Raw genomic sequence first — 27744 nt, 5'->3', positions numbered from 1 at the left:
TAGCAAATTTTGAAATATTTTTTAAGTATTTTATGTGTTACCCAAAGTTTGACATGAAAGTTTTACGCAATAGAAATAATGGCATGTCTAAACAAGAGGGCATACCTCCATCCCTCTTCTGAAAATCTAATTATAAATTAGATCTTCTGATTTAGAATCCTGTTAAAAAGTTGTCAACTAAATGGATTATACTGATTGGGATGGGGGATTTTCCTATGTAAGTGTTATTAGTTTCATAGAAGGACTGTATGTTAGGTAAATATTTCCATATATTAATATCCTAAAATTTACTTCAGGTATCAGTATTTTCTTCCCTTTTAACATATGGTATTACAAATATTTGATTTCTGAAACTTTTCATTCTTTTATATGTGTATGTTTTATTAACATTCTTAAATAAATCTACAGGTACCCATATTCCCTCTTTCCTTAATGTGCTCATCCAAAAATAGAATATCTCAAACATTTTGAGCATCATTTAATTGATAGATTTTTTTTTTAAATCAAGTATGCTGCTTTTTCTAATGTATGTACTAGCATTTTAAAAAATTACATACTTGCTTCAGGATTTTGCTTACTTTGAAAAGATGTATCTATTGTTGACATGTAAGTAGTAAGGGTCAAAGACATTCAGAATTTTAAACATATGTCTTTTGTTTGTTTCCAGGTTGTGGCCGATATGCTGGTGGACAAGGGTACAATAGCATTGGGCATTTCTGTGGAGGCTGGGCCGGTAACTGCGGTGACGGGGGAATGGGAGGAAGTACGTGGTACCTCGTGTGTGACCGCTGTAGAGAAAAATACCTCCGTGAAAAGCAGGCTGCTGCAAGGGAGAAGGTAGTTCCATTCCGTTCAACTTTCATATAATTCATGATATGGCTGTACCTTACAGACATAGATAATCATCATTACATTAGTTAATTTCATGTCATTGATATTAAAATTCAGCTTGTATAACAAAAATAAAATACAAATTCAGTGTTTGTTAAGTAAACTGGTTTTAATTTAAAAGTAAGTTCTATCTTTGGATACACATGCTGTGTTGACAGATGTTTACAGATGTTTGGGATGTCATTCTTTATTGTGGCCTCCTGCACTACACATATAGAAAAGTTTTGCTCTTCTCTCTTGTCCTCAATACCCAGTCATGTCATAGACTCTTAGAGATTGGAGATCATTCATACTAGTGACACACCAAGGCAGAGGCTTCTGCTAAAACTTCCCCTACAGCACTCTAACTCCCTTCCTCCCCCACGCCCTGCGCCCCGCTCCCCAAGCTCCCCATTGCTGGGTTTGTTATCGTTTGTTTCAGCAGTCACTATCACTGTTTTAAAATACTTTTTCATTTCTTTTTTTCCCTAGAAACAACAAAAGTTAATAAATTATCTCTTTAAAGAGAAGCCGGAAACAATCACTTCCTTCCATTCTTTCCTTGCCAGGTCAAACAGTCTAGAAGAAAGCCAATGCAAGTAAAGACTCCTCGTGCCTTGCCCACCATGGAAGCGCACCAGGTGATCAAAGCCAATGCCCTCTTCCTGCTGTCCCTGAGCAGTGCAGCAGAACCCAGTATCTTGTGTTACCATCCTGCAAAGCCGTTCCAGTCTCAGCTGCCCATTGTGAAAGAAGGTGTTTCTGAGGACCTTCCTGTAAAAATGCCTTGTCTCTACTTGCAGACATTGGCTAGGTAATAAGACTTTGTTTTTGTTTGTAATTGCCTTTGGATTTATAGCTTCTGATGATTAATATCATACCGTAAAATGGTCCAAATGGTACCGTATTCTGCATCCCCACACTACTACAGATAGCATGCAGTATACAAACCTTCAGAATTCGATTTCTTGTTGCGCTGGCTGACATGACTGGGAGTAGAGTGCACATTTGATGCCGATGGGAACTTTGTCAGTCTGTTCTGTTACTGTTAATACAAACTATATCTTAGGAAGTAAAACTGGCCTGTCTTATTCTGTATGAGTTGACTTAGGAAAGAAAAAGATGTTTCCTGTAGAAGTCTTGTCCTTATTCATTCTGTTTACATTTAAACAAGTACCAGCTGAGTACCAAGGACTCAGAAATGAATGTACAAAGTCCTGAATGTACTCAACACTGGTGGGAAGATGAGACATGTCATTAAAACCTTTACAGTGTCATGTTAGGTGTACTCCAAGTGAAGTGTGTAGAGGATGCGGAAAGAACTGATAGAGGACTGGGCAAGTGGTGGGAGGGGAGCAATGTCTTGCAGAGTAGACGCCAATGAAATCTCATTCTGTTGAAATGGTGATGTGGGTATCATGGGGCTCTGTAGCTCATGCTGATGCTCCTATAACCAGAGGCAATGAAGGAAGAGTTTTAAACAGGGAAATAATCAACTTGGTTTGCAATTAAAAGGTCACAGTATGGAATGTGGAAACGAATACAGAAATCAGATAAAGGATTTAAGACAAAAGATGGAGAAGTGCTTGTTGATGATGCATGTTACTCCACTGAACTTGAACTGTGCAGCCTGCACTTTCTTGTGTTGTATACTAACACTCCAAAATAGTCTTTCATATTCCAAAGTTCAATTTTTTGTCCCACCTGCTGATAAATGAAAAATTCTAGATTTTGCCTGCTGTCGTGGCTTGCCAGTTAATCATTCCATTGAAAAGTGTATTTTTTATGGCACAGTTATGTGGCTTTTAAAATTGTTTGTAGTCATTAAAGTAGGGCAAATTGAAAAGGAAATGAAAATGTGAAACATTCAAACAAAACGAGGAAGAAATCATCAGGCATGCCAAATACAAACATATTGAGTTGTCTTAGGTTAGCAATATTTTGTTCTGGTTTGAAAAAGAATGAAACAAGGTGGGCTGATGAGGTGGTTCAGTGGATAACGTTGCTTACCACCAAACCCACAAGAGTGGCGTTCAAAACCTTGGGCCCCCAGGGTGAAAGGAGTAAAGCGACTTTCACTAGTTGTCTTCTGACTTCCATGCTTGCACCTTGCCATGCACGTATACCCTCCATACAGCCATACAGTAAATAAAGAGATGGAACACGAAAGTAGCAATCAAGTTATAAAACATGGGAGGGGAAAATGTGCCAGCATGGCACACTTAAGGAGCTGGACTGTGACAGTGATGATCTAAAATGAAGAGAGAGAGAGAGAGTGGTGTAAAAGGAGCGTGTTACCTTAGGCCTGCATGACTCGTGATGATTGAGGCCTAAGCCTGCTCTAGCATAGATATTCTCACCTCAGCACCTGGATAGTCAGTGGGATCATTCACCAAGAACTGAAAGATGAAACTGTTCTCAAAAGATAAGAAATGAGTTCCATTTAAGTTTGGGATGTATGTGGTACCTCGACAGTAATATCAGACTTTTATCTCTACGGGTCCACTTCTGTGATTATTCTAATGTTTCCCCTTTACTTGTAGATCTGCATGTACTGCTTTGTCTTTTTCAAAGGAGATTTTAAAATGCGGAGGATGTATATTGCCATTTCATTCTTAAGTTTTTGTGTTTACTTTAATATAGGCACCATCATGAAAATTTTGTGGGCTATCAAGATGACAACCTGTTCCAGGATGAAATGAGATATCTGCGTTCGACATCTGTCCCTGCCCCATACATTTCAGTAACTCCTGATGCAAGTCCCAATGTATTTGAAGAGCCAGAGAGCAATATGAAGTCTATGCCACCAAGGTACTTTAGTTCTGTCTTTCTGAGTGACAAGTGTTTGGTGGAAGAAAGGCTGAACTATAAAAGAAAATTCTTGCAGTCCTTTCATACAGCTTGCTGTCTCAGGAAGAACATTGAGTCAGCTGTGTTAGCTATTGGAGAGAGATGAGAAAGTATGCATAAATGAACGGAGTTCTTGATGGGAGGCAGACCACTGGGAGAGAAAAAATAATGAAAGATTATATTGAAGCTTATAATTTTGAGTGATGGATTTAATCAGAGGAGGGAAAGCTGACTTTGAGGCAGCACTTGGACCCGTGGTAGAAATGGCACAGAGCATGAGTCATGAATCTTAAGCATCTTGGATCATGGTTTGCAGTGCTTTTTCTTTTAGCTCTATTTTTAGTGCCAGACAGGGAGCTTCTTGAAAAGTGAATGATTCAGGTTAATATAGTGCACAAGGAAACTTGACTCCCACTGAAGCTTTGATGGGAAAAGCGTGACAATACTGCAAGAGTAGCGCAGTGTCATCACGTTTACATAATAGTTTACTAATAGACTTCAGCGAGATCTGTAGAATTGGAGTGCACTGGCAGCAGGCATGAAAAAGATGGGTAAGGAAGATAGTTTGTAGGGAAAAATCAGTGTGACTTTACTGGATAATGATAAAGGTAAGTGTAGATGGCATCAGAGGTTCAGGAACTGAACATGTTACTTATTCACAAGCACAATGAACATGGGAACATGCATCATTGGAAAGGAAGATCTTTGCTGAAGAGAGAGACATGATTATTCAGATACAGTCGTAACAATAAACTAAAATAATTATACATTTGTTAATTATACTAGGACTAGCAATGTCCAAATGAGTTTTTTTTCCCAGGAAAAAATACTTGCAATTTTTCCCATTGCCTATGTGGATTGTTCCTCAGTTTGTTTGATTTTTTTGTTTGTTTTAATTTTTTTTGGAGCTGCTCTTGACATTGTCTCCAAGAGGACAGCTCACCTTTTATATCTTTAAAGGATGAAAGTGTCTCTGAAAATGGAGTTGGGATCATTTTTAGACTACTCTAAAAAATGTAATTCAATGGACTGATACTATCTATGGTCTAGGATTAAACTCATATAGAACAAACTGCTAGTTGGAAATAGTGAAATAAAGCTGTATAAGAGAATCTTCCACCAAGTAATTTTTAATTCTTTCTTTAAAAAATAAAAATAAACATTCACCAGCTCTAATATATACAAATTGCTATAAATTTCCATGTTAGCCATGAAAAGAATCAGAACTTACTGAGAAGCTAAATAACCTTCCAGTTTACAGAAAAGCAAATCAAGTGAAAGGATGCAAAGCTCTGACAGAGATCTTGTTATTACAAACCCCAGTATGTACCATCTCTGCAGCCACAGCTACACGCTGCTAAGGCCCCGGGGAGTGCCTCCACAGAGCAATATCTGCCTTACAGTGGAAATAACACTTTGTGTTATCTCTGAGAGGAATAATATGTGTATCAAGTATGGTTGGGAATAGAAGACCAAGGAAATCCACAATACTTTAGCAGAGCAAGCTGGGAAACATAACAGTTTACCCACTGAAACATTAGTGAAATGAAATTACTGGTTTATCACATAATAACTTAAAAAAAATCTGGAAGAAAATTCACCTGAAGGAAAACCAGAAAATTCCTCTAAGTAATTTATAGTATGAAAAGATGATTATGACATAAATTTAATAAAAACAAAAGCTCAGATGTAGAAATCAGATAAAAACCCAGATGAATTAAAAAGATACATTATGGAGCTAAAATGACAGACCAAACATCAAACCAGCACTATCCTAAAACTAAGAAATTAGTTAGAAATGTATAGAGCCATAAGTTACATTATGAATACATTATGATGTTTGTGTTGATTACAGTGGGCCACTGAAATAGAGTGGGAACCTTTTATAATAAATTTTAAGATAGTAAGTTACTAAAATTCAGAACAACCAAACAATAAAAATGGGAATAGTTCAAGTATGTGAGCAAGAAAAACAGGTCATCTTGCAAAAGGAAAGTTAGGCAGAAATCAAACTCTGTATAGTAATTTTGGATCAGAAAAAAAAAATAAATGTTTTCTAAAGTTTTAAAACAAACAAAATGTTACCTTAGAAGTATGCCTAATATCAGATATACATATATTTGAACCAGACATACTTGAGAACATTGATACATATGTGGCCATAGTATATTGTTATTTTTAAATACTATTCTATTACAAAACGAAGAGTAACTATGAGTTAATAAACTAAGATCAAATGATTAATGAAAACTATGTTTAAAAGAATACCTCGCCCCATCCAGTTCCTTCACTGCCCCCTACTCCCTCTCAAATTCATCACCCCTTTAATTATTGTTATTTGTATATTGTGTATAAATGTGCATATATATGCACAAGCACATACATACACATCCCTCCTGGGTCCATTTAGTGTTACTTATATGTATATATATTTAGGGATGATCATTTAGGATTGGATTAACTTTCATGGGGCTCAAACCTTGGAAGACTATTTCTCCCTCTCCCAGCAGCCACTGATTGCCTATAGCTATTTATTATCTTAAAGGTAACCCACAGCTGTCTAATTGGTCTTACATCCTGCTCAATTAGGAGAGTTTTCATGCCGGTAATATAAACCTATCCAGTGACTGAAGAGATCATGGATCCTACAGGATAACCCCCTTTCTAAACCAGTATATTTTCTACCTGTAGCCTAAAGACTTATTCTTATACCCACAGATAAGTATAGCTCTCAACTTTTATTGCACTCTGGTGTAGCCACATGGACTTTTGACAGCACTCCTTCCCAAGAGTGTAAAACCCAACAGAACACTCAAGTATCCAAATAATGAATGAAGCTTCATTTATTTGTTTTCATTATAGATCATTTCTCTGTATTTGCTGTATTTAGTATTATTCCTGCCTGGGTTTTTTCCCCTCAAATATCTTCAAACGATGAATTTTAAGTTAGGAGGCTAGGGAGGTGGCTCAGCAGTTGGGAGCACAGGCTGCTCTTGCAGAGGACCAGATCACTTCCCAGCATCCACAGTGTAGCTCCAGTCCTGGTAGATCTCTCACCCTCTTCTGGCTTCTCTAGACACAAAGCATACACATAATGTGTATACATATAGACAAAATATTCACACACATAATATAATCTTTAAAAAGTAAAGAAGTCAGGGCCTTTGGTACCTTTTTTTCACTTGAAATGCAAAGGATTTAAGAAAAGTATAAGTTTTAAGATACAGTTCTGATATCAATCAAAATCTCACATTGTTGGAAAAGATTACATTCATTCCTTCTTTTGAGATTTTATTTTTATTTTATATGTATGAGTGTTTACCTGAATGTATGTATGTCTGTGTACTACATGTATTCCATGCTTGTGGAGCTCACATGAAATTCAAATGTCTGACTCACTCTTATAAAGTGAATATAATTACATTTCATTCACTTCATCCTCATGAATTTTTACTGTGTTCTTTTATGTCTGCAGTTTGGAGACCAGCCCCATAACTGACACTGACTTGGCTAAGAGGACTGTCTTCCAGCGGTCATACTCGGTTGTTGCTTCTGAATATGACAAGCAGCATTCCATTTTACCTGCACGAGTTAAAGCCATCCCTAGAAGAAGAGTTAACAGTGGAGACACCGGTAGATATAAAGACAGAAGAGAGCTCAAGTGGTCAGACTGTCAAAACCTTTTTCTCTGAAGATAATTTGTAAAACACCTGAGGGGAGAACAATGTATCTGTCTTAATTTGTGATAAATGCACCAAAATTTTGTATCTCAGTGAGAATAGATATTTAGATCAGTCAATATTCTTTCAATATATTCAACTTTAAAATCTTAACTTCCTAGGTATCTAACCCCCCACACACACATATACTGCTATCATTATCCCTTCTACTAAGCTTCATGAACTAACAGGTCCAGATGTGCTTAAGCATTCAGTTATTTCTTACCATCCATAGAAGCATACAACTCTTACAGGCACCATTGCACTGAACAGATATAAAACCTCAGAGATATGAATAACTCTTAATGGGTTTTTCAAGTTAGGTAATCTGAACTAAATTGCAATTTATAAGGGTTTTTCTTTCATTTGATTTTTAGGTGCTCACTATGTTGCTCAGGCTTGCTTCAAACGTGTAACTCTCTTGCCTCAGCTTCTCAAGTACATGGATTGAAGGAACATGTTAACCATACTGGCTTATGTATGTTAATATTAAAGGTCACCAGTAAAAAATACTGTTGAGCACCATTGAACAATTTGTAGGCTTCTTCAGTAAATATCTCATAGTTTGTATTGAGACACTGCCTTAATTTTATTTCCTGTTTCTGTTATAAAATGTCTTAACAAAAGCAACTTGAGGCAGAAAGGGTCTATGTGTTTATTAATTAGGCTAATCACATTACTTCTGCAGTCAAGAACAGAGAGCCATAGATTAATTCATGTATGCTCATGTTCAGCACGTTCTCTCTATTTTCCATTCAGCCCTGGGTCTGGCCCAGTAAATAGTTCCACTCACATTCAGTGTATGTCTTTCCATTGAAATTAAGCCAGTTAAGAAAAATCTCATAGGAATGCCCTTCTGCCAACCTAATCCAGACCATTCCTCATTGAGACTCCCTTCCCAGGTGATCCTGGATTATGTCAGTTGATAACTAAAACTAGCCATCACTCACCTTTGCTCGGTCTTACAGGAAATGATGGATGTGAGGTGTAGATTTCAGGCAGAATACAAGCTACTTAGCTTTTACAGTGCTGTAGGAAGTATGAATTTTAGAGCCAGTCCCTGGTTCAAAACTTAGCTGTTCAACATAATTTCTATGTAACTCCATAAGAAAGTAAGAATTACGTAGTTAGAGTTTCTTCCTTACCAGTAATTGAAATTGTTATGATTTGTGTTATGTGCAGAAACAAAGGACTTCAAGCAAATAAGATAGATATTTTCAGTATTTAATACATTAACCATATACTAGGTCTGAAAATTACTAACTTTCTTTTCCTTTTTAGAAGTTGGCTCTTCCCTCTTGAGACATCCATCACCTGAACTTTCCCGGCTAATCTCAGCCCACAGCTCCCTTTCCAAGGGAGAGCGAAACTTCCAGTGGCCAGTTTTAGCTTTCGTCATACAGCATCATGATCTAGAAGGGCTTGAAATAGCAATGAAGCAGGCCTTGAGGAAGTCTGCTTGTCGAGTGTTTGCTATGGAGGTACAAATACATTAATGGGGTTATTATTTATGTATCACACAAATACAAAGGAGTCCTATTTAATGATGCTACTATTTTTAGCAAACATGGCATCAAATTAAAGCAGTGGGCCTAATAAAAAAAGTGTTCACATCAAAATAAAATTTTAAGGTTTATGAATAAAATAATTTATAATTTTAAATTTAAATATGCTAAATATTTATTTCTATACAACTTTATTACTTGACTCTGAGGTTGTCTTTGAAGCCTTTATTATGTTGAGGACATTTCACGAGAGTGAAATGACATAAGAATCAGGTAAAGAAGATACATAAGGCTTTTGAGTTCGAAATTTACTAATAATAGCTTATCAGGCCTCCATTTTATAGAATAATATGGATACAGTATTTCCCAGGCCTATATATGGTAAATGTTTCTTCTTTTTAACATGCAAGTAGTAAGTAATTTGTCACATTCACATTCACTGTTAGAAATGACGTATTTAAGTAAATGGCTGCTTGTGTAGAACTTGGAAAATATTCTGTAGTAGTTTTAAATGTGGGTGAGAAAAAAATGCCTTGAACAAAATAAATTGATATTAAAAAGAATTTTCACTGTATTTTGTAAGTAATATTTTCTTGTTTATTTATTATTATTAACATCAGAATTGACAATTTCAAATTTAGTATGTTTTCAGTAAAATGAGGACTATGTTTCCCAGCATGTTTACCTATAATAATAATAATAATAATAATAATAATAATAATAATAATAATAAAAAAAAAGACCTACATTTGTAATTCACATTTTCCCTTTTTCTTGTCTGTCGGTTTTCTCAGGCATTCAACTGGCTTCTCTGTAATGTCATCCAAACGACATCCCTGCATGATATCCTCTGGCACTTTGTGGCTGCACTGACTCCTTCTCCAGTAGAAGCAGAGGAAGAGGAAGAGGAAGAAAATAAAACAAATAAAGAAAATGCAGAGCAAGTGGGTTTTTGTTCTTTTTATTCTATATTTTCCTTTTTAATTATATGTTTTATTCTTTGAAAATTTTATACATTTACACAGTACATATTGATCATACCCATCTATCTACCCTTCCTTCTTCCTCCAGCCACCTCCAGTGTCCCTCTCCACTTCCCTTCCTGCTTTTTGTCCTTGTTGTTGTTGTTAATAATAACCAGAGTCCAGTCAGTGCCTCCCATACGTGCGTGGGTGGATGGCCACAAGTCCATGTTTTTAGAGAAACCAAGTGATTTGTTGTTTGGTGGTGTAGTAAAATGTTTTACTTGAAAGAACTGACAGATTATTTGACCTGAAAAAAAAAAAACAAACAAACAAACAAACAATACAATGATAGTATGGGCAAAGCGTTAGTCACACTTGTTGAAAGCTTTCTGTCAGGCAAAGATACTGGTTTCTCACTGAATATCATTGTCACAAAGCAATCAATAAGAAGATCTACATTACTGCAGAATTACAAACAGCATCATATAGAGAAACTAAAGCTGAAAGCTTCCCGTTCTAGCCTAGCAACAAGTGGGATGAATGTAGTGCCCAAAAATAGGGAACACATCTTAGCACAGAGGGCAGTGTCCAAATGTAAAGCAAAAATGAAAGTGACCAGTCTAAATAGGTTGAATGCTACGCCTTGGTTGAATCTAGATGGGCTGCTAGAGAGTAAAACATAATATGTTTTAGAAGATAATGTATCCTAGAACTTGTATGATTCTTGCCTAAGTAGACATACAAAGAAGCAAAAGCATGTCTGTGCTTTGCTTTTCTCATTGACATAATGAGAAGTTTGATAAGCATTGATTAACAACAGAATGAAGAAACAGAAACAGGTACATTCATGTTCACTGTGTGGTAACTACCTCTTGGAGAAAAAATTGTCAAAACCTTTATCAGCTCACATTAAAAATTAATTAGCAATTATACTTCTGTGAGCTTTCCTATGTCAATATGTGATTCATTACAGAGCTTATTTAAAAAGGAAAGAAAACAAACAAAATGATTGTTCTGATGCAGGCTGATGAGTAAACTATGCTATTTCTATTGATGAGAATACTATCTACCAGAATACTGTATATTGTATACATAGATAATAAGTCATGATCTCTGTTGTAAATTGTCTATTAATATGTAGTACACATAAAAAGCCCTGTGAACTAGGAGTTCTAAACTTCTAAGCATGTATTATCTTTAACAGGTAAACATATACACAAAATATATGCAGGTATGAATACAAATATTTATATATACAGATACATGCATACACACATACAGATTCAGTCTTCTAATGATATGCAAGTATACTAGGATTGATGTGTATATGTAGCATTCTTTTGTTTCATAATTTTACTTGTAATTTGCCTCATCAGTTTTCTCTAGAAATGTTACAAATACAGTTAGAAATTTTACATACTATACAAACAAGTTATGCTTATATAACATTCTTTTTTAAATGTTTTTTCCAGTATACAAACTGATAAACTCATTTTCAATTTCTTATTTAGGAGAAAGACACAAGAGTATGTGAACATCCACTCTCAGATATAGTGATTGCAGGTGAAGCTGCTCACCCTTTGCCACATACATTTCACCGTTTACTTCAGACCATCTCTGATCTTATGATGTCCCTCCCCAGTGGCAGTTCATTGCAGCAGATGGCCTTAAGGTAATTTTTCACCAAGCATTTTAATACAAAAAAGGTTTTATGGAATATGCAAAGTATTAAAGACTTGAAAAAAATCTTTGAATGGTAAGATGCAAAGAATGGAAATGGTGGTCCCTCCTCTTAGGTTGGTCTTTTTCTTCTAGCTTGTGTCTGTGTGCACTTTGTATTCTTAGTACCAGATGACTGTTGTGGCCATCTTGCTCACCTTGCTCACCCTCTTTATTTCACTGTGCCCAGAAGAGAAAATGTAAATGAAATCTCAGAAACCAAAACAAGATGGGGCCATGGGACTTGAAAGTAGATTGTAGATTCTAGATTCTAGTATGTGTGGCCAGTTAAAACCACCTTAAATAATATCACATAATTTTAACTTGAAATGTGTTGAGAATTTGGCATTCAACTGTAATTGTAGATTGATTCAGTGGACTGTAGACATAAACAAGTCCACCATGATGTATGTAACAAATAAGCTGATGGAAAGAATGGGTTTTCCATGTACCTAATGATAAGGCCAGTAGAAAACAGGAAATTTTTTTTGTCATCCTCATAAGATTTTTGAAGTGCAAGAAATGTTCTACCCCAATAAAACATTACAGAATTACCACACAAATAATGTTGCAAAAGCTGTCATGGTGGTATAATGCTTACCTTCACAACAAATTCATTTTTGCTTGTGTGGCCTTGACCTCCATCGCTCCTTTTTTTCTATATTTAAAATAGGTGGATTCTCTTTAGAACATACCCTTATTTCTCAAAACAAACAAAACAAAGTTTCCATGATTGTATCCTCTGAAATTTTTCAGTGTTTGTTTTATTAGGAAAGCACTTACATTTTTACATTTTTTGTGAAGGAGCCTCTCCGAGAACTCTTAGCTATTTCTAGGAAATAATCACTTTGTATATTGTTTATTCTATTTAGATGCTGGAGCCTCAAGTTCAAGCAGTCTGATCATCAGTTCCTCCATCAGAGCAATGTCTTCCATCACATCAACAATATTCTGTCCAAGTCAGACGACGGAGATAGTGAGGAGAGTTTTAGTATCAGTATACAGTCTGGCTTTGAAGCCATGAGCCAGGTTAGTCACTGTGTGTCTGTTCTAATCGTGAACAGTGGGAAATGTAGTAAATGATCCATAAACTATTTGATTACGTTATTTACTATTGAAAGCTTGTTTTTTCATCGTGAAAGTTTTCATTTTTAATACTATGAATGTTTACATTTCTTTCTGTTAGGAGTTATGCATAGTTATGTGCTTAAAGGACTTGACCAGCATTGTTGACATAAAAACATCAAGCCGACCTGCCATGATTGGCAGTTTGACAGATGGCTCCACTGAAACCTTTTGGGAATCAGGAGATGAAGATAAAAACAAAACTAAAAACATCACTATCAACTGTGTAAAAGGAATTAATGCCCGTTATGTATCTGTTCATGTGGACAATTCCCGGGATCTTGGGGTGAGAAAGGGGACTTAATTTGTGGTGCATTCGTTCTTTTATACTATGTACACGTCCTCATTTCTGAGTTTACAAAAGAGGTTCATCTTTTGGGACATCTCCAACCAAACATTTTTATATTCCTCAAATGAATCTTAAATCTAAGAACATATTTATATGGCTGGAAACACTAGACCATAAATTCTAAAAGGAGATTTGTTCACAAATACACCATGGCCACAACTGAACTAGATTAAGATCTACCCTTGAATTTTCTACTTCTGTGCCCTTGTGTAAGCAGTTCCCTTGGCTTGGAATTTCCTTTACAGTGTGTTCCCATGATCCTAAGACTCACAGAGAAGTCCTATTTAGATGGTGACTCCATATAAAAGTTACTCTCTTCTCTCCACTGGGTTTTTGGTTATTCTTGCCTTGTCCTGTCTGTTTGTTTGCAGTACTCTACTGGTACTTAATCACTTTGGCCCACAGCAGTTAGTTCCAGGCTTTTATTTCACACCTTCAGTCCTTAGGGTTAGAAGTGGATAGTCCCTGAACTAATTCAAATATTCATGACTTATAGTCTTCCTAGCCTAATCTCTCTAATAGAGATTCAACAGAATTAAAGCATTCTTCCATAAAAGACACTGAACAAAAAGAAAAGAATCCTACTTACCTGAGCTAGAAGATACCATCAGCTGTCAGACTGCTTCTCGGTCTTGGGGAAGGATACTTCTTTGAATTTTTGCTTCACAGTAAATGGTTTTAGTGGATTTCCATAAACCATTACTGAGTTGCACCCATCTACTTACATATTTATTTTCTTGAAAAAATAGTGGGGTTTTTGTCTCAGCTAACCTAGATGAAAAGCCAACCACATCAGTCCCCTCTACAAGCCAAATACAGTAATCTGCCATCCACACCAAGCACCAGCTCCTTATTCCATGTTTCCCTGGTGCCAAAAAAGAAAAGGGCTTAAGCTAAAATAGCATATGCTGATTTCCTCTTTAGAAGCAGGAGTTTCCAACAAATATAAATAATATCTTACAAGAAAAAGTCAAAACATTTCTGGCTAGCTGTTACTGCTTGGTACAAATTTATCTTTGACTCATAGTACATTTTATTCATTGTGGGGGGGGGGGACAAAAACAAAAATCTAGAATGACAGGTAATATGTGCTTTCCTTTTGAGAGACAGCTATGTTATAAATGTGCTCCTTGAGAAAATATATTGCTGTCTCCCAAACTACCCACCAGTGAGCCTTATCCATAACATTTGTTGTTTTGAGCTACACTGACATATATAATTTATAGTAAGCAACTGAAGAGGAAATAATGTTAGTCTATTTTTTTTTAATGTACTTTTCATAAAACTACTCAACTCTAGTGCCTGGGTGACTGGCTTCCAGAACTGAGACACAACACTTGTACTGTCAAATATTTATTTCCTATGTGAACGTTGCCTTCCCTTATTTGACGAGTATTTTAAAGGAATAGAATATGCCTTACTAAGATGTCCTCTCCAAAGCCATGAAGTAGTCATAATACCCACAGGTATCTGTTAACTATGTGACCTTACTTTCGTGTGCTTCAAAAACAGGGGGAATATACCAAGCAGAATTGTTAAAACACTACAGAAAAATACAGAATTGAATGATTAGAACTTGGCTAAAAGGGGAAAGGTCACACTAAGAAAGCACATAAGGGCTAAAATCTAAGAGTTTGTGAGAAAGATATCACTGGGGTTGTAGGTACTGCGGTTGTTGGATAAATGGCATGGTGTCAGTTAGGACTGGTAACAGGAGCAGAAGCAATAATGTAGCATTTGTAGGTTGTAAGGTATTATTATAGATGTTCTGAGCAGGAACATAGTATAACTCTTTTGAATTGTCTGTTATAGAATAAAGTTACCTCAATGACCTTCTTAACTGGTAAAGCAGTAGAAGATTTGTGCAGAATAAAGCAGGTAATTGAAATTGTGGTGGGTTTTTTGTTTGTTTTTTTTTTTTAATCTCAGTTTTTACGGTTGAATTTGAGTATTGACATACTACCAAAAGAACATAAATCATTTATTTACAAAACAACAAGTTGACAACTAGTCTGTGGACCAAGAACTACCATCCCAGTGCTAGATATCTCCTAATTATTTCTTAAGTGTCCTCAGTCATGAGCCTGTAATATTATAGATTCCAGTCTCCCATTGCTTTACAAAGACTTGAACACCTTTAAATTTATCACAGATCTGATTCAGTCACCAAGTTCATGTACCTACATCTTAAGTTAAAATTGGTTGTTAGCCTAAATAAAATTGAAAAAAGAAAACTGTGAGTTATAACTTAGCAACTATATCTAGGTTGCTTGTCCATTTACAAAACAATTCTAGAAACAAGTAAAGCCATATCTAGGCACAGGCCTGAGATGGTGCACTAATTCAGAACTTACATAACCAAACCTTGCCAGAGCTGCCCCTCTAGGGTTACTTTATAACACAAAATTTAATGAATTTCTTTGATTTTTTTTCTTTTCTCAAATCATATTAATATTTAAAGTGAGAAATATTCAAATGCTAAAGAATCTAGGAAAATTATCCAAAAAGTAGGGTTTGGTTTTTTTTCCACACTTAATTTCTATATCTGGAAATGTTGACATTAAGAATTTAATAACAAATGTCTAAATAAATTACCTAGAGGTCTCCAGGTCCCATCTTAGTTATCAAATACAATGAGAATAATTTTAATTTCATTGACGGGGTAGTGTCAAAACGCACTTTTCTCTGTACTGACACTCATCCTTGATAAAAGGCACGCACACATCTGAAGTATCAGAACAATGAAAATAGCTATCTTTTAGTGTTGTTTAATGTAAGGATGCATAAAGCAGGGCCTCATTGCTTATATGTTCTAGTGAGAGTCAGTGTAGGGAAATCATGTAAGGTCTTTATAATAGTTTTGCTCACATAATTTGTACAGAGAAACCATATTGTAGTCAGGCCTGTATTAATCCTCAGCTCCATCACCTCCTGAGACTCTCTGAACCTCTGTTAACCTCACTTTCTTCTAATTCTGTCTCCTGTAAATAATATTACTTGTCCTCACAAAAGTTAAACAGTTGTTTGTTATTTGAGCTTGCTGTTACTGATGCTAAGCCCAGGACAGTGATAAAGTGATTCTGCTGTATCAGGTTCCTGTCCTTTTTCTGCTCCACCAGGTCGATTTGGATTCCAGGCATATTGGCTGGGTAACAAGTGAACTCCCAGGAGGGGATAATCACATCATCAAAATTGAATTAAAGGGCCCAGAAAATACATTAAGAGTTCGACAAGTCAAAGTCCTGGGTTGGAAAGATGGTGAAAGCACAACAATCGCTGGCCAGGTCTCGGCCGGTGTGGCGCAGCAGAGGAACTGTGAAGCTGAGACCCTGCGAGTATTCCGACTGATTACATCTCAAGTGAGTGTCCCACCGCAGAGACTGACTCGAGAGTGCAACAAATAGTTTAGGTGACCTTTCTGCCTTCAAATATAGCCCACTTTCCCTTCTCTTAGGCCTTCACCCATATCTAATGAAGAGTAGTGAATGGAAAGGAACGCTGTGTTAGAGGAACCCTTCAGAGTCAAGGCGGGGGGGTGGTAGCTTACACCTATTGTGCTAGCACTCAAGAGGCTAAGACAGAGGTTGGCCACAAATGTAAGGACAACCTTATGAGTTCCATTATGAGCTCCAGAACAGTCTGGGCTACAGAGTTACTACCTGTCTCAAAATAGTTAATTAATTAAAACTCCACAGAATTAGATAGCTGTCCAGCTTTCGCAGGGGTAATCACTGTATTAGCTCTTTCTCATGTGGCCACTGTCTTTGTCAGGTGTTTGGAAAGCTCATCTCAGGAGATGCTGAACCCACACCAGAGCAAGAGGAAAAAGCTCTCTTGTCATCACCTGAAGGAGAGGAAAAAGTATACAATGTATTTATTTGTAGCCTAAAATTTTATTTCCCATTTTCATTTTCTTACTTTTGGTAAGACAACTAACTCTTGGGTTACTTTACATTTTAATGAGTATATGGAGCTTCTGTTTTTTTAACTTGCATTAGAAAGAAAGTTTGGGAATTATTTGAAAGCAATTTGCCTTTCCATATCTGAGCTGCTGGAATTCTCCATGTGTAGAAGCTGCTCTGTGTTGGTGCTTGCTGGTTGCTGTTGGCATCTTTAAAACCTCTAAACTCTGCCCATTGTTACCTTCTCCCTCCCCCATTCTGTTTCCCTCCACAGTCTGGCTCAAAACCAGAAGGAAACTTTTCTTCTTCTTCTTCTTCTTCTTCTTCTTCTTCTTCTTCTTCTTCTTCTTCTTCTTCTCCTCCTCCTCCTCCTCCTCCTCCTCCTCCTCCTCCTCCTCCTCCTCCTCCTCTTCCTCCTCCTCCTCCTCTTCCTCCTCCTCCTTCTTCTTTCTTCTTCTTCTTTCTTCTTCCTCCTTCTTCTTCCTTCTTCTTCCTCCTTCTTCCTCCTTCTTCCTTCTTCCTTCTTCTTCCTTCTTCTCCTTCTTCTTCTTTCTTCTTCTTCCTTTTCTTCCTTTTCTTCTTCTTCTTCCTTTTCTTCTTCTTCAAACCGAACCCAGGGCCTGGCACTTGCTAGGCAAGCGCTCTACCACTGAGCTAAATTTTCTCTATGCTAAAGTTCATAATAATATATCTGTGCCTCTGGATCTTCTTGTTTTCTCTCATATTATGTTTGTCTACACATACACCTTATCTCTTCCACTGAACCATAGCTTACAGACCACATACATATCTAATCTGTGTTTGACCTATGTGGTATTGTTACACAAGTATTCAGTAAATTTCCACTGAAATAACTACACTTTTTAGTGCTTTATGAGTTTCTTCTAAAAGAGTTACTTTACTACTTATTTCTGAACTAAAATATTGTACCTAAGAGGGAAGTCTTACCCTCTGGGGTTACAGTATTGTTAAGAAACTCAGCACAGCAGTGTTACGGGGAGCAGAGCCACAGAGCAGATAGCTTGCCTTGCTCTGGATCTTAAAAGACAGTGTGATGTTATCTGAAGACTCTTTGTAGATGCTGTTAATCAGATTGAGGGTGTTTTCTGTTTTGGTTACTGACTTTTGGGCATAAATCATGTACAGTCCAGTGTTACTATCTTTTTAATACCTGTGAAATCTGTCGTGAAACTTCTTTCTTCCTTCTGGTGGCTCTGTTTTCATTCTCTCTTGGGAAGTGTAAATTGCATTCAGTGTTTCTGAGGAAATAGCTTTTATTTTTATTGTCACCTCCTTTTTTATATAAATCATTACCTTTATCATTTCATTCCATATATGTGCTTTGATTTTGATTTCTTCTTTTTCTAATTTTTAAAGGAGTTTGAGACCTTTTCTTTCTCAAATTTTGTTCATTTTATAATCACTTTGTCAAAATGATTTCCTTAAAACTTATCTTTTGTCTTAGTGTTATAAACCTCAACTTAAAATAAATTCACCTTAATATACTTGCATAAAATAAATGCACCTCAGAATATCTGCTTAATTATTTCTCAAGACACTCTGAAATGTCAAATATACAAATTATCTCTGAAGAGTCTACTTTTTTGTTTTACTCTTCTGTGTAAAGGCGACATCTGATGCTGACCTGAAAGAACACATGGTTGGAATCATATTCAGCAGGAGTAAACTGACCAACTTACAAAAGCAGGTTAGTTGGTAGCTGTTTAGCTGTTTCTGTCTGTTAGGTTGTCTGGGGATTTCCCGCCTATAAAATGTCCTCAAAATTCATTAAAGCTTTTTAATGCTCCCTTTTCATTGGTCCTGTAGAATGTGTGTCTGCCTTTTTCTAGAAAGGAATGACTGTATTACCATACCTACATCACTTTAAAAAGTCAGTCATGGTATGGTATGTCTGTGATCCCAGCACTTAGAAGATGGAGGAAGGAAGTTCCAGAATTTAAGCCTAGCCGGAGCTATGTAGAGAAACATTGTCTCAAAATTTTAAAACAAAAAAAGAATAAAAAAGTTTGTTACAAATGTTAACTTTCTTATTTTGCTGGGTTTTGTTCCATAGCTTTGTTAGTCCTCTGTTTTCAGTAGGTAGGTAGGTAGGTAGGTAGGTAGGTAGGTAAGTAGGTAAGTAAGTAAGTAAGTAAGTAAGTACGTACTTGGGTGCGTACATTGATTGATTGATTCGAGAAAAAATTATACTATGGTAGCCAGACCTGCCTTAAATTCACAATCCTCCTCTCAGCATTTAGAATGCTGGGATTATAGATGGGAGCTTCTGTACCTACCTGGGTATATTCTTTTAGTTGTAAATAACCAGCTATGACAGATGACATTTGAATTTATTATATTACTTTTTCTTCTCTTTTTTTTCACTCAGGAGGGAGAGTTCTGACAGTTAATAATGCTAATTATACTATCATTAATATTTTAAAACGTAAGTAGGTAGTGGAGTAAGTCTAGATTCATACAGGAATAGTAGGTAATATAAAATATGTACTACAGAAGACAGAAACAAGACACAAAGGCACATCTTTGATCTCAGCTACTTGGATGGCAGAGAAAGGAGGACTGGAAATTAATCCTAGTCCAGGTAGCATGGGGATACTCATCAAAAAATGGAAAGATGAAAATACTGATTTTTTTAACCCTGCCTATTATTTTTGCATAACATTGAATCTTTTTAAAAGGAGAAAAATGGCATAAATGTATTTATATTTTATTTTCCTCCTTCATTAGTTTGGCTATTCATATCAGGTGATTTAATTATTGAGATTTTTGTCATAGTTTTCCCTAGTTTTGTTCCATTGTTTTTAAGATGAGTTAAGAAGATAATAGAAAATGTACTGGTAAAAGAGTATTAAGTGAAGTATTAACTTGCATTTCTTGCTTATTCTAGTATTAGTAATACAAAAGACTTACAAATAAAATTTTGTATTTTCCATGTTGTCTTCATATAGGTATGTGCTCACATTGTCCAAGCTATTCGAATGGAAGCCACAAGAGTTCGTGAAGAGTGGGAACATGCCATCTCCAGCAAGGAAAATGCCAATTCTCAGCCCAGTGATGAAGATGCCTCCTCGGATGCTTACTGCTTCGAGCTGCTCTCCATGGTCCTAGCATTGAGTGGCTCCAATGTTGGCAGGCAATATCTGGCTCAGCAGCTAACTCTACTTCAAGACCTCTTTTCCCTGCTTCACACAGCTTCTCCTAGGGTCCAGAGACAGGTGACCCATCATGTCACTTCTTCCCATGTTTCTTCTCTGTTGCTTGAAAACTTAAAAATCAGAAGACCTTAAACATGAACTTTTATTACTTTATGATTTGTTTGGGATCAAATCTTAACTCCATGGTTTGGTTTGGTTTTGGTTTTGAGACAAGGTTTCTCTGTATGCCCCTGGCTATCCTAGAACTACTTTGTAGCCCAGGCTTGCCTCAAACTCACAGAGATCTGCCTACCTCTGCCTCAAGAGTGCTGGGATTACCCAGCAACTCCATGTTTTTTACTGCTGGAAGTTCTGTTCTGGTTTACTACTGTAGTGTGATAAATAGCATTCTGGACATTGATTGACTTCTTCTGAAAGACATATTATGTCATGTAATCCAGAACAAATGTAAAAGCCTTGTTTTTTCATGCTGTCTTAGGTGGTCACTACCACTCTGGAAATTCAAAAATGTTTAAATCATATTCTTTCCTTCTCAAAATTAAAAGTATAACTTATTATTAAATTATGTTTCTGTTATTCCAATAGCTGTTGAAGCTATAGACTAGGCACATTTTAAATAACTGTAAAGCACCGTGTTTAAATGTATTCTTTGAATCTCCTTATCAGGTGACCTCCTTACTAAGACGAGTTTTGCCTGAAGTGACCCCCAGTCGTCTGGCCAGCATCATAGGAGTGAAATCTCTCCCCCCAGCAGACATCAGTGACATCATTCACTCAACTGAGAAAGGAGACTGGAATAAGCTGGGTATCTTGGACATGTTCCTGGGATGCATTGCCAAAGCACTCACTGTCCAGCTCAAAGCCAAAGGGACCACCATTACTGGGACAGCTGGCACCACTGTGGGTAAAGGGGTCACAACAGTCACCCTGCCAATGATTTTCAACTCCAGGTTTGTCATTCCCTCTATATTAATATCAAAAAGTTAAAACATCACAAATTTTCCCTGAAGGCAGACTTTCTTTGGACTGCCAGCTTCCAAATAATGACATGGAGACTTCTTACTATGAAAGCTTGGCCTTAGCTTAGTCTTGTTCCTAACTAGCTCTTAAAGCTTTAAAGCTTTAAATTAACCCATTTATATTAATCTAAGTTCTGCTACGTGGCTTGTTACCTATGCTCAGTACCATTCATCCCACTTCCTCCGTGTCTGGCTGGCAAATCCCTCCTCTCAGATTCTTCCCTGGAGTTCCTCTCTCTCCTGGGAAATCCTGCCTCTCCATTCCTGCCTAGCTATTGGCCATTCAGCTCTTTATTAAACCAATCAGAAGGTGCCTTGGCAGAGACACATCTTCACAGTGTACAGAAAAGATTATCCCACAATATTCACTTGTTGGCTCACTTACCAAATAACATCTATAAGCAACTGGCTATGTATGTATACAAGGAATATCAGGGCCAGCAAGATAACTCAGGTGCCTGCCATACAAACCCAGTAACCTGAGTTTGATTCCCGTAAAGGTGGAAGGAAAGAACAAAGTCAACGAACTTGTCCTCTTCTACACACATTGTGGTATGCATGTCCTCATATTTCTTGTGTGTGCCACGTACACACACATAAACACACACATGTACATGTACACTAATAATTTTTTTAATTAAAAGGAATGTCATATAGAATATATAAAGTAAGCTTTACATGTAACATTCAGTATATGTAAATAGAATTTACTTAAAGGCCAGCGTAGGCTTCCTAGCAAGACTCTGTCTCAGAAATAAAAATAAGGGCTAGTGAGATGGCCTGTGAGTAAAGGCACCTGCAACCAAGCCTAACAGCCTGGGTGTGATCCTCATCACCCACACCGTGGAAGGAGATAGCCACCTCTGGAAATTGTCCTTCGACCTCCACATGTATACCATGGCACATTTACACATGCATATACACACACAAAGTAATGAATAAAAGTGTAACAAAATAAAAGCATTCTAATTAATTCAGTCACTTAAACAGTTAAAATTCTCTGTCTTGAAATAACATTGTTTTCTTTGTAGTTACCTCCGACGAGGTGAAAGTCATTGGTGGATGAAAGGTTCAACTCCTCCTCAGATCTCAGAGATCATCATTAAGCTTATCAAAGATATGGCTGCAGTAAGTTCCCTTGCTCCTGATGACAACAGCACTGAGCTAAGCAGGAGTCTGATTGACACAGAAAACAGCTTACTCTGCTAAATTCAGAAAAGTACATGATTAGTGTTTAAAGTTTTATTTAAAGACTATTTAGAACGCTCACTGCTGTGCCTTTGGTCTTGTCAGTGGATGGTAAATTTGTCATTAAAGTGTGTTCATTTCAAACTCCTAGTTAGTTTACCTGATAATTTAGGTTACCTAAAGTTTTCCAGGACCTTAAAACATAAAATAAAATGCATTCTTCCTAACTTAAGAAAGAACCTGTGTTGAAAATCCAAAAGTGAATAGGGAAGATTCCTGGAAGTAGAAGTTTCTCATCCTCTTCAGTTCTCGAGTTTTTAAGCCTTTTATATTTCTCTACTTATGTCCCGTACCCACTATCTAAAGGTATTGGCTTTAGGGGAAAAGCTGGTTTGTAAGGAACAGGGACTTACTCCACTGAGTGCTGGCTCCCATAAGGTCATGTGGCTCACATTTCACTGTGTCCTTAGGAGACATTCTGAGGAGGAGGAGGCATAGGGAACAGAAGGCATTTTAAAGGAGAATGCACTAATTGCCCATTAACAAATTGACAGCGTGTATTATGAGATTCTGTGGAAAAGTTGAAGTTCTATTATTTTTCTTAACTGTGGACATTTTCTTAGGCTTCATAGAAAATGGGCATTTTCCAGGAAGTCTGTTGAATGAAAATGCTTAACAGTGTTTTGAACAGCTGAATTCTGTAATAAAGAATTGGTGCTCATTAAAAATCTGTTTAACTGTGGCTAGAGGGACAGCTCAACAGTTGAGCACACTGGCTGCTCTTGCAGAGGACCTGGGTTCAGGTCCTAGTGCCACGTGATGGCTCACAACTGCCTGTCATTCCAGCTTCAGGGGAATCAACATCCTACTGGCTTCCACACACAGTACACATACATACATGCAAGCAAATATCATACATATAAACTAAAAAGTAAATGAATGTTTAAAAATGTTTTTTTTTTTTTTTAATTACAAGTATATGATGAGATTGTACACAGAAGTACAGTTCCCTGGAGAGACTAGAAGAAGGTGTGAGATCTCCTGAAACTAGAGTTACAGGCTGTGAGCTTCCTGACATGGGTTATTGGGATTCAAACTCAGGTCCTCTGGGAGAGCAGCACTCAAGTCAAAACCACCGAGACATCTTGACTACCCCCCAAAATGAATAAATCTTTTTTTAACACTGAAAAAAAATCTGCATAGCTGTGCACAGGGTCCTGGGTTGGATTTCCAGCACTGAGAAGAAAAGAAATATAGTCCAAATAAAAGCACTCATAGATTGAACCTATGTATCCTCTTAGGTCTGGAAATAGCATCGAAAGCAATTAATTTAATAATTATTAGGTATATATGTTTCACAATAAATACCGAGGTTTTTATAGCCAAAACTTCCAAGCATAGAAACCTTATTTGTCCCTCTTATTTTTATCCAAATATGAAATAAAGTGTTTTGAGCACTACAGGAAAACAGTGGTAAGGCTTTAAATTTTTATGCACTTTAAAAATCATCAAAATAGAGATAAGCAATTGAATTTTCATAAGACTGTAAAGGACTTATAGTTTGTGCCCCTCTCTAGAAGCTTATGGTCTTGCTATAAGTATTCTCTTTGGTGAGAGATGTTAATTTAGAGAAAAGAGTTTGGTGTGATGACACAATTCTGGATAATTAATAAGATACTCTGTCTACTCAATAGGGTCACCTGTCAGAAGCTTGGTCCCGAGTGACAAAAAATGCTATTGCAGAGACCATCATTGCCTTGACCAAGATGGAAGAAGAATTTAGGTCTCCAGTGAGGTGTATTGCAACAACTAGAGTAAGCTTTTATTGTTTTAAATTTGGTCTCTATCACTGTGTGTGTGTGATCAGTAAGTTAGCTTTGTCCACGTTGATAGTTAAATAGGTATTCATCAAAAATGTTATGTTTTAAATGTGGTAGTAATCACTGCTCACTATGGCACTTTTGTCAACTTTTGTTATTATTTAGGAAGCTGAGGCTATACTGATTAGGAAAGTCTAAGTGATGCTGTGTATATCATCTTTCTACTGACCTATTTACCGTAGCTTACCTCAGTCAATTGTGTAGTAGCGCTGTGCTGTGAGAGACTGATGATCATTAAAAGACAGACTCCCTCCTACACAGTTCTTTGTAATGGAAAGCGCTAGCTCAGCTTCTAGGTTTGTATGCTTTGTTTTTATAAGACGACTGCACTTGGGCTTGGAGAAAGGGCTCAGCAGTTAGAGCACTTGTTCCTCTTGCAGAGGGTCAGGTTCGGTTCCCATCTTCTGTCTACATGGTGGCTCACAACTATTGTAACTCCATTTCTGGGGGATCTGACACCCACTCCTTACCTCCACAGACATACAAGTGGTGTGTGTGTGTGTAGACATATATATATATACATTGCAGGCAAAATACTCATGCACATAAAATAAATAAGTCTAAAAATTTTTTTAAACAATACATGCCAATTTTAGGTGGGGTTGAATTTTTGAGGAAATAGAATTACATTCTTTAAATGAGACATCTAATTTTTAACATACCAGGTTTTATGAGCCATATAATTCCAAAAGTGATTTAAGATAGTAGAGGGCAGTGTGACATCATTAGAAACAGTTCACACTAAGAGGACTCTTTGAGACTAATTCTCCAAAGTCTGTAAAAGAAGATGTTGTGTTGTTAACAGAGAAAGCTGGTTTATTTGTTAGCACACTACTGAGTGTGACACTAACGTTCACAGTTACCCCCTTTCTGCCACTCATCGATTCTTTCATTCTGCATTTCCTTTTCACTTACATAGATTTTCTTTTGGTTTTTTTTTTTTTTCAATTTTTCATTAATGATTGACTATATCATTCTGTGTAAAACTAAAATTCACTCTTTATCTGCCTCAGAAATGTTAAAATGTTTCATATACATGTGTCTGTGTGTTGCATTGTGTGATAATATGTGTGTGATGACCTGTGTGCATGTTTGAGTGTGCATGTTCATTTGTGTGATTACAGGTGCTTGTGTGCCTGTGACACATGTATGGAGGTCAGGTCAGCCTCAGGTGTTGTTTGAGACAGTCACTTGTTTCCTACTGCAGACAGCAGGCTGGCTTGCCACAAGGCTGCTGGTACTCCCTGGTCTCCGCATCTCACCTTGCACAGGAGCACTGGGATTACAGATGTTCACTTGCTCGTGCCCTGCTTTACAGCGTGACCCAGGTTCTCACCTTTGCATAGCCATCTGTCCCGCCACCTCAGATTTTCTTTCTAAAGATTGTCAGACATTAATTTATGGCAAAGTGTACAAAGTAGGCCCTTTGAGACAACAGAAACTTCTGAAGAGCTATTATTATGTGGAAAAACTTAATATGTACCCAGCTACTTATGGAACTGCAAAACTAAATACATTGGGAATATAGAGCTTTAGGTAGATAAGTAGCTGGAAAAATACACAGTAGACATGCACAGCAAATATTAATCCTATAAATGGTTGATTTTTGTACATCATTGATAAAGGACAGTTTCATGTCAGGTTGAAAACAGTGGTTCTTAGTAGAAATAATTCTTTGCTCAGCTGATGTCCACTAGGTACATGGCACATTTGCAGCAATATCAGGAAAATACAGGTGCTCCTGAGTATCTATGCATTCCCAAATGGAGCCAGCGTTTATTTGGCTGTTATCTGTGTCAGACAGTGAGTACTTCCTAAGTGTGTTCCCATACATCAGCAGTAATACGGCAGCCTTTCTCCTACAGCTCTGGCTTGCTCTCGCATCGCTGTGTGTTCTTGATCAGGACCATGTGGATCGCCTGTCATCAGGAAGGTGGATGGGAAAAGATGGGCAACAGAAACAAATGGTAAGGTCAGGATTGTTCGTAAGTACTTTGTTTCTTTATAGTTAGTGTTACTTTATAGGGAAAACAGCAGATCAAACTCTTGAAAACATATCCAGTGTGACCAAGTTCACCTCATAAACATACTTTACACTTTAGAAAATCTAGGGACTTGTATCTGACTATATTTAAAAAAAAACAAAAACAAAAACACTCCTCTTATTGATGTTTATATCAACAAAATTTGAGGCCTGACTGATTTCTACTAAAATGTGATTATTCTTTTATTCTTGAGACTAAACGAAGAAAAACACTAAGAGGAACAATGTGACACACCCTCTTTGTAACTCGAGGAGGCTTATGAATAAATAGCTTTAGTCATTTCGGAGGGGACATGATGTCAGCCCTCTCAACAGTTTCTGATAAATGTTTAAGTTTTTGTAATAAACTGTACTCATTTATCATTCAGGGGATTTGGATATGTAACTGGGAGACTAGTAAGTCACCAAATAAAGTGTTACATCTTCCTTTCAACCATTGACACTATATGCACATTAATCTTATTGGATAGTTTTGAGACATTTTGATAGCTCAGTATATACCTGCAATAGTTGTGTTTAACACTGAAATTCTAAAAGTATTACAGATTTTAGAATACAGCCTGTCAGTATCCTAAGTATTTGGCTGAGGTTTTCTTGTAAGTCTAATGTAGCATGTGAAACTATCTTACTCCAGCCCATGTGTGATAACCATGATGATGGTGAAACTGCAGCTATCATCTTATGCAACATCTGTGGAAATTTATGTACTGACTGTGACAGATTCCTTCATCTGCACCGACGTACTAAGACTCATCAGAGACAGGTGGGGTTTCTGTCTTCACACCCAGATAAGTATCCAGGACATGAAAAACATTCTGAAGTAATGTGGGAATAAACTAGGGGGAATGGGCACTGGAATTTGTAGCCTTATTTAAGCTCTCAGTTGTCTTGTCTATTAACTATAAACTGAGCAAATGCTTAGCTTTTCCCAGACTTAGTTGGCACCCTATTTTATAAACCTGGAGCTGTTGTGCAGACTGAAGAGAGCACTGGAGAGGTCTAGAACTTCTTACAGTGCTTTATAAAGAAAGCCATTGTTGTTGAATGATTAGGTTTGTGCTTCTACCCAGAAACACAAACACCTTCATCCCTTTTCTGTAATGGAACAACAGGTCTTCAAAGAAGAAGAAGAAGCTATAAAGGTTGACCTTCATGAAGGCTGTGGTAGAACAAAACTGTTTTGGTTGATGGCATTAGCAGATTCTAAAACAATGAAGGCAATGGTGGAATTCCGAGAACACACAGGTAAAAGAGAATTCAATGTTGTGTCATAACTTAAAAGGGGGAGGAAGAACCATGTCTACAATGTATAATAAGTTAGATACTTAATGATGGCATTTGACCATGTTATGTTTGGTAGACACAGTCATCTACGTTAGAAAGAGTATCAGACTATAAGTCAAGAAACCCCCATTTGTCACTAAACTGACATG

General features: G+C 36.9%; 1 protein-coding gene across 13 annotated transcripts in view; it reads left to right on the top strand.

Moving 5' to 3' along the window:
- Mycbp2 (MYC binding protein 2) overlaps positions 1-27744 on the top strand; it is a 243679-nt gene that overhangs the window by 201784 nt on the left and 14151 nt on the right. For 9 of the 13 annotated variants that reach the window (XM_036198612.1, XM_036198607.1, XM_036198616.1 and 6 more), the window contains 20 exons: positions 668-837; positions 1440-1684; positions 3514-3681; positions 7196-7353; positions 8721-8920; positions 9739-9888; positions 11421-11581; positions 12501-12657; positions 12815-13039; positions 14915-14980; positions 16222-16461; positions 16874-16972; positions 18632-18712; positions 19974-20240; positions 20847-21130; positions 22231-22327; positions 24082-24201; positions 26133-26234; positions 26946-27074; positions 27424-27556. In XM_036198612.1, coding sequence (XP_036054505.1) covers positions 668-837; positions 1440-1684; positions 3514-3681; positions 7196-7353; positions 8721-8920; positions 9739-9888; positions 11421-11581; positions 12501-12657; positions 12815-13039; positions 14915-14980; positions 16222-16461; positions 16874-16972; positions 18632-18712; positions 19974-20240; positions 20847-21130; positions 22231-22327; positions 24082-24201; positions 26133-26234; positions 26946-27074; positions 27424-27556 — 3252 coding nt within the window. The remainder of the gene's footprint in view (positions 1-667; positions 838-1439; positions 1685-3513; positions 3682-7195; positions 7354-8720; positions 8921-9738; positions 9889-11420; positions 11582-12500; positions 12658-12814; positions 13040-14914; positions 14981-16221; positions 16462-16873; positions 16973-18631; positions 18713-19973; positions 20241-20846; positions 21131-22230; positions 22328-24081; positions 24202-26132; positions 26235-26945; positions 27075-27423; positions 27557-27744) is intronic. The other 4 variants (XM_036198611.1, XM_036198606.1, XM_036198613.1 and 1 more) reach the window with 3 other exon arrangements.

The sequence above is a fragment of the Onychomys torridus genome, chromosome 9, assembly GCF_903995425.1.
Source record: "Onychomys torridus chromosome 9, mOncTor1.1, whole genome shotgun sequence".
NCBI classification, from domain to species: Eukaryota; Metazoa; Chordata; class Mammalia; order Rodentia; family Cricetidae; genus Onychomys; species Onychomys torridus.
The sequence above is the reverse complement of the archived record's forward strand: the minus strand, read 5'-3'. Positions and strand labels throughout refer to the sequence as shown.